General features: G+C 56.7%; 1 protein-coding gene across 8 annotated transcripts in view; it reads right to left on the bottom strand.

The window, feature by feature from the left end:
* The window catches only part of AXIN2 (axin 2), a 31,251-nt gene extending 19,192 nt beyond the window's left edge, over window positions 1-12,059 (bottom strand). For 2 of the 8 annotated variants that reach the window (XM_072939453.1, XM_072939458.1), the window contains exons 1-3: window positions 11,852-12,059; window positions 8,184-9,115; window positions 375-515 (exon numbers count right to left, since the gene is read on the bottom strand). In XM_072939453.1, coding sequence (XP_072795554.1) covers window positions 375-515; window positions 8,184-8,998 — 956 coding nt within the window. In that variant the 5' untranslated portion in view covers window positions 8,999-9,115; window positions 11,852-12,059. Of the gene's footprint in view, window positions 1-374; window positions 516-8,183; window positions 9,116-9,890; window positions 9,911-10,305; window positions 10,670-11,192; window positions 11,542-11,851 lie in introns of those variants that run through there. The other 6 variants (XM_072939454.1, XM_072939451.1, XM_072939456.1 and 3 more) reach the window with 6 other exon arrangements.
* Window positions 12,060-12,399: the final 340 nt, after the last annotated feature.

The following is a 12,399-nucleotide window of genomic DNA, read 5'->3' as shown; positions in this document are numbered from 1 at the left end:
CTGGGTTTCAAGACCAGCCAAGCATGCCCGCCCACAGGGAAGGCAGGCAAAATAAGAACCAGAAGATGGGCTTTTAAACTCATGGAATCTACAGATACTCACCTTAACTTTCTACCTTTGCTTACCTTTTCTTCTGTTTAAAGTATCATTCAACTTCCTTTTCCAGGCTCTAAGCTTAACACTACCCAGGTACCATGTGACCCTCCTAAACCAGCAGCCCCCATGTGCACACTCCCTTCCCATCAGACAACTGTTCAGCAGACACAGATGGGGTGGGCAGAGCCAGGTGAGGATGGCTGACGGCTCTGCCCAGCTGGCCTGGCGGGGCCACACTGCCAACCGCGTGCATGGTGGGGAAACCAGAATATGCTTACACGCTACTATCCGTCATGGACATGGAATCATCGGTCAGTGCGTCACTGGATATCTCGCTGTCATTGGCGCTGGTGGCCGGCGCGAAGACATAGCCGGAACCTACATGGTATGGGTTCACAGGGTCGCTCCTCCTGAAGGACCTGTGGGAAAAGCACAGTGGCAATGCGTCCCTGACTCTCACCAAAAACCTGGGTCTCCAGTGACCCCAGGCCAATCCTGCAGTCCGTCCAAGGCCAACCTGCTGTCCAGGGCCAGGAGCTCATCCGGGAAGAAAGCATGCTGGATTTCTCTGCCCCCAAAGGCAGGTCTGTCAGGGGCCACAGGACCCCTGAGGCAGCCCAGGGGATCTTACCAAGTTCTGAATAGACACTTGCAGAGAGGAAGGAAGAGGACTCTGCTCTAGGAGGGGAGGCGATGGAACGAGCAAGGGGAAGAAGTCAGTGGTGGTGGGGTGCCCTCCCCATCTCTGGCCCCACACCCAAGCCTGTACCAGAAGAATACAATTTGGGGGCCCCAAGACATCTAAACCTCCAAACTCCCAGCCTGGCGTCTGCCAGCACAGTTTTGAGATGCAGGCAGAGCTGGAGGCTGGGCATACCCTTCTCGTGCCAACGCTGGGCCCAGTGAGCTGACCGAGGGGACAGAGAGGCTCAGGACAGTGTTTAGGACTTCCATCCCACCCTGAGCCGGGCCTCTGCCGTGGCCTCCCCAGCCAGCCCCCCTGCCCCCGGGGGCTGACTGAGGCCCGCAGGATTAAAATGAGCAGCTCAGCTGTTTCGAAGCGAAGCCCGGACCCTCCTCTGGTGTCTCCCGCCCTTTTGTTTCAGTGGCCTCTGCCTCCCCATTTTGCCCTCTTGATCTCCTCCCAGAACAACCAGTGTGCCCTGTCCCCTGCTGGGCTGCGTTCCTCTGGGGTCACCAGCCAGGGGCCGAAGCTGGGGAAGGAAGGAAGGAAGGAACCTCTGTGGCCGGCGGGCTGCAGGTGTGGGAGGCTGCCCTTACAAAGACCCTGGCACACTCCGCCAGGCCCACCAAGTCCAAGCCAACAGCAACGGAACCAGTCCCAGGAGAAGGCAAAGGCCCACAAAAGAGAACTTTCTCCATCAGGCCCCTGCCGCCGGTCCATAAAGGTGGCCCTGGGGTTGGCAGGGGAAAGGGACCCACCGAAGGTCAAAGCAGCCTTCTCTGCCCGTGTTCTCCAAGCTCCAATTCGCTTACTCTGTGTCCAACACCACACTGGTCTCCCAGGGGACCCAGCCCCGGTCTCTGGTCTCCTGACACCCAGGGCCTGGTAGGTGTGTCCCCATAATGAGGGGGGAGGGAGGTGCCCCAAGGGAGGCAGACAATTACCACAGGCCCCGGAGAGGGGCGCACCTTTACACAGACCATCTCGCTTAGTCCCCACAGCCACATGGTGGGGAGGGGGCTCTGGGCCCGTCTTGCAGCTGTGTTCCCGGGGGGTCCTACCAGCAGGGCAGCCTGCCGTGGATCACAGAGCTGAAGCCAGTGGGTGTGGGACTGATGTGTTTGGCTCCCACACAACCTCTCTTTCTGCCTCCTAACGTGAACCTTGATGGGTGAGAAGGAATTCGAGGACCAGGGAAGGGAAAAGCAGTGAAAGGTCCTTCCAGACTGGGGCGGGAGAGGGGCAGGTTGGGTGAGGAAGCAGCTGGGAGAGAAGGGGCCTGAGGCTTCCCAGCAGCACATGGGATGGGGGGAAGGCACCAGGTTAGACTGGAGGTGGGGGCAGGGTGGGCAGGGAGCTACTGGTACAACTCATGTGAGGGTCCCCACGGGGTAAGGCAGTGGGGCTGGAAAAGAAAGTGGAGGAGGCAGTCCCTGCCTTTAGGGAGCTTGTACTCCAACTGGACTGACAAAGCAAACAAGAAAAGTGACACTCAGTCGTTAATGTTTCAGAGCCAGAGTGAACCTTATAAATTATCTAACCCAACCAAGAGCCACCCGGGACTGGACACTTAGGATGGGCAGAGTCTTGTTTTCATCACTGCGACACCCCTGGCATCCGGTAGGTGCCCAGTGACGGTCTGCTACGCAGTCATCTTTCATCTTCACAACTACCCAAGGAGGTAGTGGAGCTGTCGGAGACCACCTGCTGGAGACCTGGCCATGTGGAACCCACACCGGACTCCTGGAGGAGCTGATGGTAGCAACGACCTTGACTCTGCTGGACTGAGTTAGGCCAAAACGGAAAGCTGGAGCTTGGAAACGTTATTTGATGTAGCACTGACCCAAGTGCAAACAGGAACATCTCGCTTGAACCCGCTGACTTCCTTGGGCCAAGTGGCCTTGAGCCGTCACTTGGACACTCTGGCCCTGCTGTCCTATCTGTAGAGGGTGAGAGGCCTGACCACCTCCTAGGATGTTTGATGATGGTTACGTGAGGCTGGTAAGACCTTCCATGACTGAGGACTGGTCCCCACGTCTTCAGCATGGGGTATCCAGACACCAGGGCAAGAGAGAGAGGAGGGAGTGGTGACAGCCAAGGGGAGGCAGCTGGTTTTCTGGAGAAGAGAAGGGATGGGGGATGACCTAGTAAAAACAGTCTCACAGATGACAAGGCAACCCAAAAGGAAGAGGATGGTTGTTTGGTACTGCCGCTGAATGGCACACCCAGAAGAAAGCGCTCCTCAGCAGTCCGAGTAGACCTGTGCAGTGGGTTATGGAATCACCCAGCTTTAAGTCAGCCCGCAGTCCCCCGCCACCTGCTTGGATGAGCTCCTGCCTCAAAGCAGGATGGACAAGATACCGATCTTCAGGATCTTGCAGTAATGAGGAAGCTCTGAAGCCCTTCAATAGGGAACAGAATTCAAGAAGTGGAGCACTGGTGCCGGTGTGGCTCCAGGCCAGCTGGGTGACCATGGGGGTGTCACCGCCTCCATGGACATGGGCTACCCGCGAGCAAAAACACGCCGTTCAGACACAGCCATCTGCACGGTGTTTGCACGTTCTCTGAAAGGCCCGACAAGGGCACTGTAATTTGGGGGGATCAGAGTAACACTCCAAAAAACCACTCACCAACAAAAACAAGACTTTCTGGGGCGGCATGGAGCATGACTTATGATTACACAGGGTCGGTGTATTCACACGTTGAGTGCCTGTCCTGTGTATGGAGACGACAGACTCCATGAGGACAGGGACCAGACTGTCTTCCTTGCATGGGTCTCCCCGGTGCTGCGGGCAGTCTGGGGCACATGGCAGAAGCTCGAAACTTGGTTCAACCTCCTTTTTTGGGACCGAGGAGGTTGCTAAAGAGTTTTTTTTTCCACCTCAGAGGCATAGCAAGGAGATCAAAAAAGCCAAAACAGCCTTAAATAGCATTCAAACACTCTTCCCATCCCTTCGTTGTTGTTATCTTTGTGGTATTAACACATCAACAAGGTCCCAAGTGTCGGGGTTATAAGTCGGCCTCTGCAGGGAGAAAATGACTCAGTCAAGACCTCTCCCTCCCCAACAAAAAAAGGCTCCCCACTCAAGTCCCGTGTGTGCGTGCGTGTGTGTGCACACAGCTTTGCACTTTCTGTCCAACACGTGGATCCCAAAATAAACTCGTCTCCCTCCCTTCCAAAATAGAGGGCTACTGTGTGACCAGTAATTAAAAATGGAATATACTGCCCTGAGCTCAGTTGACTGCAATAAAGTATTTGGATTTTCCTACAATCATAACAAGACGGGGCAGAGGCAGAGACTCGATTTTTTTTTCCCAGAATCCAGAATTTTGTCAAAATCATCGCATAATTTCAAGAAAATGAATTAGAGATGTTTTCTTGTGATTGCTTTAAAAAAAAAAAAAAGGAGGCAAGAAACTCAACCAGGCTACAGTAATTGTACCCAGATGCTTTCTTTGATTGTTTCTTCAGGACTGCTGTGCTCCCAGTTGCTGCAAGGCGTTTAAATTCCTCCGGAGAGTGGAGGCCCATGGTACAGACTTTGCACTGGGCATGCGCCCACAGACTAGGCGTGCAATTTCAATATGCAAAGGGCTTTCCGCTGTCAGGTAGCAGAGGCTCCTGGGAACTTAAGGGAAGGGAAAAGTATGCAGCTCTTCCCCCCCACCTCCAGCCCATTCTTATCTCTTATCTAGATGGGATGCTGTGGCCCCTGCCCCCTCCCCACACACCAGGGCAAAGCCCCATACAGACAGCACAATAGAAGTGACCTTTGGGACCCCTTTCTGGGTCCCCTTTCAAGACAATGCAACTTAAAAAGTATTTTTTCTAAGGCCCTGCGTTTAAGGCTTTTCTTTTCAAAAGCCCTCTGACAATTTACTCACAAAGTCACTGCCCAAAAGGCAATACTCCCTTCCACAAGCATTTTCTAAGGCATGACTGTGGTGGGGGGTGGGGTGCCTCAGTGCAAGGCCTGGCCCACAGATGGCATCAGGCAACGGGGCCTTTTGAAAACAGGCAAACTTTTACAAGTTCATCTTAGCAAACTGCCCTCATCAGAGCTTTCATCCTCTAATTGCGGGCTACTGCTTCCAGCATATCTTTCCTGTGGCATCATTTTCTTTGATAATTGAAGCCAAGCTTGCTTCCAATGGCTCTGCACAAAAACCGGCCTCATCAGCGGGTGCTTTCAGAGCACAAGACGCCCTGGGGGCCAGCAGAGGGCCATCTGCTGGGTCCGGCTTATTTTAAGTGAGGCCCGAAGAGAAGGTCCAACGAGACGGACGAGACCGCCTTGGGCCAGAGCACACGAGGACCTGCACAGAGAGCGTCCTGTGCGCATGACACCGTCTCCTCCTGCCCAAAATAAACGCCGGGCTGAGCTCCGAGTCCCACAGCCCCCTTCGCACGCACCTCGACGCCCGTGTCTGTGTCTGCGTGCTGGGGTTCTGACACGTGCTGCTGCCAACAGGTCACTCTTGCTCTGGGCTATTTATAGTGACCATCAAAAGCCCAGGCATCCCACTCAACCACTCGCAAACCAGAGTCCTTTCCTCTGAGGATAACTCCTGCTCTTCCGTTCCAACTATTTATATTAAACCTGACACCAAATCAGTAAGGACACAAACAAGTCATTAAAAATGAGACTCCTCTGAGTGCCCAGGGTAAACACAGGGCCTGGAAGACCAGCCCGTGCTATTGGCATCCAGCTGCCCAGACTGCTACTCAACAGCTGATGAAAGGGAGACCCTCAGCAGGACTCCTGCTTTCTGTTTCATTCATTTGACTGACTGAGCCCATCCCGCAGGCCAGGTACCTTGAGTGAGGGGACTGGGTTGGGGAGGGGACTGAAAGCGTTAGAAAGGACCCCTACATCCCAGGAACCAGCCGGGAACAGACTTCAGTTCAACAAGAAGAGAAAGTTAAGATGTGGGAGAGGGGGTATACCCTCTAACTTCACAATGGGCTAGAACCCAAGGGGCACTCTTTGAAAGTGATACCTGAACCCAGCTGCCCTTTCCACAGAGCCAATTAATAGCATTGTTAAATTAAACTAATTAGAATGCTTTACATCTGTTCAAAACACTTCTCTTTACAAAGGGCTTTCATGTTTATTATTTTGATCCTAATAGCAGCCTGTGACATAAACAGAAGGGATGGTGCCCACTCACTTTACAGATGCCACACAGGGTTCACAAAGCCTTCAGCCCAGATGGTAAGTAGTGGCTGGAACTCAGGTCTTTGAAAAACTCAGGACAGCTCCTAACACACGATATGTACCCTTGAATATCTTGCATGTTAAAAAAAAATTCAGGTATGTTTTAATTTCTCTCTGACAATGCCCACTGAAGACATGTGCATTCCAGGTAAAATATAGCAATCATTTCAACCCAACAGTGGGAGAAAACACACACAGACACACACACACACACACACACACACACACAGAGAGGAATCTAGTGTGGAAACACAAGAGGCCAACCAAAAGGTGTCATCTTTATATAAACAATGCCCACACAGTTCATAACCAAAAAGGCAAGTTCTGAAACACAAAGGATCCTTGGCCCCAGCATTCAGGATCTCAAAAGCGCCACAAGAGTCATCTCCATAAAGTTTAATCCTAGTAATATCCCAGCTGAGGCCCTTGGAGTGGGGAGGAGCGCTCGAGGGCTGGGTCTCTGTGGCCCACCCACAAAGGGGCGGGGTCACAGCAGGGTCCCGCCCGGGGAGCGCGGTCTTCCTGAAGATCTCCAAAACCACACAAGGCGCTGTTGACAAGGCTGGCACTCTGGGTCCTGACACTGGGGGACACAGAAGCCCCACTGTCAGGAGGCCCCTGGAGAAGCTGCCTTACCACAGGCCTTAAGTAGTCCCAGCCACCGCTGCCAAACTGGAGAGCAAGGAGGCCAGCGGAGGTTTACCCAAATGCTCACATAATGGAACCGGGCAGTGGTGGCAGGTGCTCAGTGCCTGACGACTGCCAGCCACAGAAGCCAGACCCAGTATCTCTCTCGGAAACAACCTGAACCCAGAAGCTTAAAGACGCAGAAACAACTCCTTTCACGTGATCCTTTGCTTCCTTGCAAAAGCCAATCCATTGCCACTTAAGGTGTGGACCAGATGTCTGTGCATGCAGAGACTGGAGCCTAAGGCTGTGAGAGAGCCCCCTGGTGGTTCGAGTACAATCCCTTCCCTCCTTGCCAAGGCCACCCCAAGACCACACTGCTGCTAGGCTCAGACCCTGCTACCCTGTCCCTCCTCCAGCTGCCCGACCCTGGAGGCCCCACCCTACGGAGAGAGGGCAGTCTCCACAGAGACAGCCGCTGGACCGCATCCCTCTGCCCTAACACACGGAGAACTACACAATGGACAGCAAGATAAGCTGCTCAGATAGCAGCCCAGTGCCTGGCCCCCTCCCCCTGCCAGCCATCAGCAGCAACCTAGAATTAAGAGGCCAGTTCTCTTTTTTGGATTTGGGAGAGCAGAGAGAGAAACAGAAAAACTCATTCTAACAGGAGGTCTGAAGTCGCCGCCAAAGGTCAAGAACCTTAAGACTTGGCTATTCTATAAAGGGCTGTTTGTCTTTGAAGCCTCAGAGAGAAGGTACTCCAAAGGCCCCAGTCCTCCCTGGCCAAGACCCTTTCTCCATCGGCACTAAAGCAACAAAATAATCAACTGGGGTCTGACCCTTGGGCTGCAAACATTAAAAACCCAGCTTAATATATCAGCAGACTCCATGGCTAAGGGGTCTTCATTGGGGAAAGTCACAGGGCCTTCCCTCACTAGGAGGGTTTCCTGTTGGGTCAGTATCTCATTCTACAAAGAGAACCACAAACTCAGTTCTTAAGCCAACTGCTGGCTCTTATGAACATAAAAGTTCAAAAGATCCCACTTACCCCCACGTTCAATGGGTGCACACGTTATTTCCTGTGCCTCCACCACAACCCAGCAGCCTCCCTGCCCACATAAATTCTACTCTCTACTGATTAGTGGTGAATGACCCCTTCCAAAACTGGTGCTCAGTGTATCTGGTGACTCAGCAGCATCAAAAACTGCTGTCCTCTCCCTCCCTTCCTCCCTCTCTTCTCTTGTCTCTCTCAACCCCTTCTAAGACTGGCCCAGGATAATAAGTAACCCGCATTAATGAATACTGCCTGCCACTGTTTGAAGTCAGCACTGGAAGACTATAGGCATTTAGCTGTGTGTGCATCACTCTCCCTCCCCTTTAAACAACGAAAAGCAAGATCAAAGGGTTCCTGACCAGCGGTTCTAGCTCAAGACAGAACTTTATCAGCTTCAGCAGCGCATTCATCCATCCATCCTACTTAACTCAAAACATCTGCAACGTCCATCTCATCCTCCAGTCCCCCACCCCACTTCCACCCCCTGCCAAGGTTTTACCTGTATGTATTTTCAACAGTTTCTGTGGACCTCACATTTGCTGTAGCCCTCAGAGTTTTGCTGGACAAGCCAACCACAGTGGATGACAGTTTGCACTTGAAGTCAGCACAAGTCCACTCCTCTTCTTCATTCAAGGTGGGGAGATAGCCACACACGAGCTTCAAGCTCCCCAGTCCCCCGTTACTCATGTAAGCTGTGTTTTCTCCCCCACTCCTCACATATTCGAGGTATATATCAGAAGTCAAAAACATCTGGTAGGCATTGTCCTCCATCACCGCCTGGATCTCAGTCTGTGCTTGGTCGAACATGATCGAATCAATCTGCTGCTTCTTGATGCCATCTCTTATGTAGGTCTTGGTGGCTGGTTTCAGCTGCTTGGAGACAATGCTGTTGTTCTCGATGTACCTTTTGTAGATCGCTTTGGCTACTCGTAAAGTTTTGGTATCCTTCAGGCTCATCTGCCTGAACCCATTGCAGGCAAACCAGAAGTCTAAGGTATCCACGCATTTCTCCCTCTCCAGGAAAGTCCGGAAAAGATAAGCACCATCCTGATCACCCAACAAGGAGTGCAGTGACTTGGTCCACCTGGTCAGAGGGGAATCCGGAGATGCCCGCCCCTCGGGCTCCCCCAACCCATCCTCATTCCGCCTGGTGTTGGAGGAGACAGGCATGGGTTTGGTGACCTGGCCCTTTCCCACTCCGGGCTGGCACGGTGGGGTCTCCCCTTCTTCCCCTGGAACCGGGGGCCGCGGAGCATCCTCCCGGAAGCTGCTGCTGGGGTCTGGGAGGCGAGGCACCAACACAGCACTACTCATGGCTTGTGAGTTCTTCTCAATGAGTTTAGGAAATTTTTTCCTTCTTCCAGTTCCTCTCAGCAATCAGCGTGGTCTCTCTCTCTCTCAAGTCAGCAGGGACTCATCTGAGCCTCCTTTCTGGGAAGAAAAGGAAGAGGGGAGGCAGAGGGAGAGAAAAGGGTACTGATATAATCAAAACCAGATCTACCCAACATCAAAGCAAGAAAGTAAACAGGCTTTTCAACTCCTCAAATTCAAATCAAGCAACCCAGCTATCTGCGAGGTGCTCATCTAAAGTATCAGACGCTGCTTTTTCAAAGGCGAAATCTGAGCTCCCTGCACACTTGGGGAGGGGGGCGGGAAGGGGCGGAGAAGGTGAGCGGGGAGGGTGGGAGGTGGGGCGGAGTGGCTTGGGAGGTGTAAGACACCACCTTCCAAAAATCCACCCGGCCCCGGCGCACGCAGGACAGCCAGGCCCGCGCCTCCCCGCTCCCCCCTCCTTCCCTCCCCAATCCTTCCCTCCCCACTCCCGGATAGCATCAACTCAGAGACGCGCACCCGGAGCCGCTGGGCTGTGTGCAGGTGAAACCAATTTCGGTAAATTTCCCCACTCGGCTCTCCACACAGATAACTCGAGCTCCAAACGTGCCCTTCCCCGGCATCTGGTTCCCATTCCTCCTACCCACCCCTTCCCTCTGCACTCCCCCTTCCCACTCCTTAAAAATTCAGAAGATTCTCCACCAAAAAGAAGCCCGCCCAGCACAGGGCGGAATGGGCTCCCAGACTCCCAGCTGGAAACCACCCACCCCCCGACCCTGATGTAAATGTTCGCTGCGCCCCCGCCTCCCTCCAAGAATCCGACTCAGTCTACACTTCTGTCTTCCTGGCTCCCCCAAACCAGAAATCAACTCACTCAGACAAGACTTTGATCTTCAAACTTTCCGAGAGAGCAGAGAGGCCTCAGGACCCCCGCCCCCGTGCCCCCCGCCCCCAACCTACCGGAGTCGCAAACCCTACAAAACCGGGTCTCACGCTACCACTGCCAGTGCCAAGAATCCCAAACTCTACTGACCACAAGCCTGTATCTTTTTTCCCCCAAAGAAGAAAGTCTTATCTAACCAATAAACAAGCTGCTCTCCTTAGCAAGGGAAGGATCAAACTAAGGAGAGGGCAGGGGCGGGCCGGGAGATGGGGCACGACCCTGAACCAGAGACTGGGGATCCCGGGCTCGGGGTGGGTGTGCGTGGCCCCGCAGGCTGCCGGGCTGGACAACTCCGCCGGCAGCGGCGCGTTACCCGGGCGGAGGGGAGGTGGGGCAGCCCCGTTACCTGGAAGACGAAGGCGGCCCGAGGCCCGGCTCTCATCTCCGCCGAGCCCCCCTGGCCTGCCCACCCCCGGCCCAAATCCAACCCAATACGTCCAGAGCCCTGGCGAGCGGGCCGCAGAGCGCGGGGCCAGAGCCCCGGAAGGCGCGCTCAACACCCCGAGCCCGGGCGCGGGTCGGTCCCCGGCGCCGCCACTCGCGGAGGCGCCCGCAGAAAAAGCACGGAAAGCAGTAGCCTAGTCTAGAAATGGCGACGCGCAGAGTCTCTGTCTCTCCGCAAAAGGGGCCGGGGCGGCCGGGGGCGCGGGGCCCGGGCGAGAGGACGGACGCGGGGGACGCGGGGGACGCGGGCGCCCCAGGCTCCGGCCGCTCCAGCGCGCAGACTGAGCCTCGGCCAGCGCTCGGGGCCCCTAAGCGCGGACCAGTGGCTGGGAGGGGAGGAGGGGAGGAGAGAGAGTAGGGAGGGGAGGATGAGGCGGGGGGAGAAGTGGGGGAGAGGGGGCGGAGGGGAGGGCAAACGGGGGGCGCCACCACCCTTTCATCCCATCTTCCAAAGGCACTCCGGCGCACACTCACACCCCGACTCACATCCATAACAACCAAAGATGGGACCCCCGGGGGGGATCTGCCCCCTCTCCGCCCCCGCAGCAGCCTCCACTTGCTTAAGTCTCTCAGCCTGGGCCCCCGCCACCCGGGCCACCACGCTGGGGAGGGGGCTTGGGCGCGCCAGGCGGCCGGGCCAAGCCCCCCGGAGCGCTGGGCGCCGGGCCCGCCGCTCCTCTCTGCGCCCGCCCGGAGCGCGCCCCGAAATAGCCAGCCTGCCAACTTCAAAGGGCCGCCCGGCACATCAAAGCGCGCGGGCCGCCCCGCAGCCGCGGCCTCGGCACTCACCATTGATCCGCGCGCGCGCTCCGCAGTGAGACCTCGCAGGCGCCCCGGGCAGGGCCCCGGCCCCGGCCCCCGGATCGGCTCGCAGCGGCAGCCCCGGGCCCCCCCGGGCCGGTCCCGGCGTCGGGGAACATGGGGAGTCGCGCGGCAGGGGAGGGAGTGCGGGGAAACAACAATCCCGGGATTAGAGGGAGATCCACCAGCGAGGGAGGGGGAAGCGGCGCGCCCCGCCGCCCCTTTTATGCAAAAGATCCGAGTGGGCCTCCGCCCCCGCCGCGGCCGCCCACGGCCCCTCTGGCCCCCGCCCGGCCCGGCTTTCAACACAGGTCCTGTTTCCAGCAGTCACTCCGCGCACCAAATGTCCTCCGGGCGCTTCCAACAAAAACTGCGCTGTGGATTTAACTGTGCACTTCAAAGGCGCGAGCCGAGCGCACGGTCCTGAAAGGGAGGTACGCGCCGGCCGCGCCCCGGGCCGTCCCCCGTGCCCCCGCCGCCCCTCCTCGGGGCCGTCCGGCTCGCAGCCCCCCTCCTAGCCGGGTCTCGGCCGGGCCGGACCCCCTCCCGCCCCCGGCGCCCGCGACGCGGCTGGGCGCGACCTCGCCCCCGGTCCGAGGGGGGCTTTCTTTGAAGCGGCTCTGCTGGGGCCGCGCCTCCACCCCCACCTTTTACAGCAAAGCTTTCGGCGGGGAAGACGGGCGCCTCGGACGCCGGGCGGCCCCGAAATCCATTGCTATGAGGGGTTATTTTTATTTCCCGGCACTCGGGTTGTTACTGAGTTGCCAGGACCTTATCAAAGCGCAGCCGGCTCCAGCCGACTCCCCCCGACCGGGCTTGGGGAGCCAGTGATCCCGCCGCGCCAATCACAGCCGCGCTCGGCCGGCCCGCGCCGCCCGCCTTAAAGGGACAGCTCCCCGCGCCCGCCCCGGCCCGGCCCGGCCCGCCCCCGCCGCACGCTCAGCTCCCGCGTTAACCCTTCCCCGGCCCTCCTCCGCCCCCTGCCAGGCCCCCGCGGCCACCCGGGCGCTCTCAGCCAGAGTTCTGATTGCGTCTTTCAAGTTCCCTGGCCTTTTTGCTCTGGCTTCCTCCCCCGGCCTGCCCTGTCCTCTCCAGCTCTGGAAAGCAACAGTTTATTGTAGCATTCTGGCCATCACGAGAACTGCAAGCAGGCAGACTTTTTTCCCCCTATCATCAAACGCTTTTCTACTTCTAT

The sequence above is a fragment of the Vicugna pacos genome, chromosome 16 (genome assembly GCF_048564905.1).
Source record: "Vicugna pacos chromosome 16, VicPac4, whole genome shotgun sequence".
NCBI classification, from domain to species: Eukaryota; Metazoa; Chordata; class Mammalia; order Artiodactyla; family Camelidae; genus Vicugna; species Vicugna pacos.
Note: the sequence above shows the minus strand (reverse complement) of the source record. Positions and strands in the feature narration are given on the sequence as shown.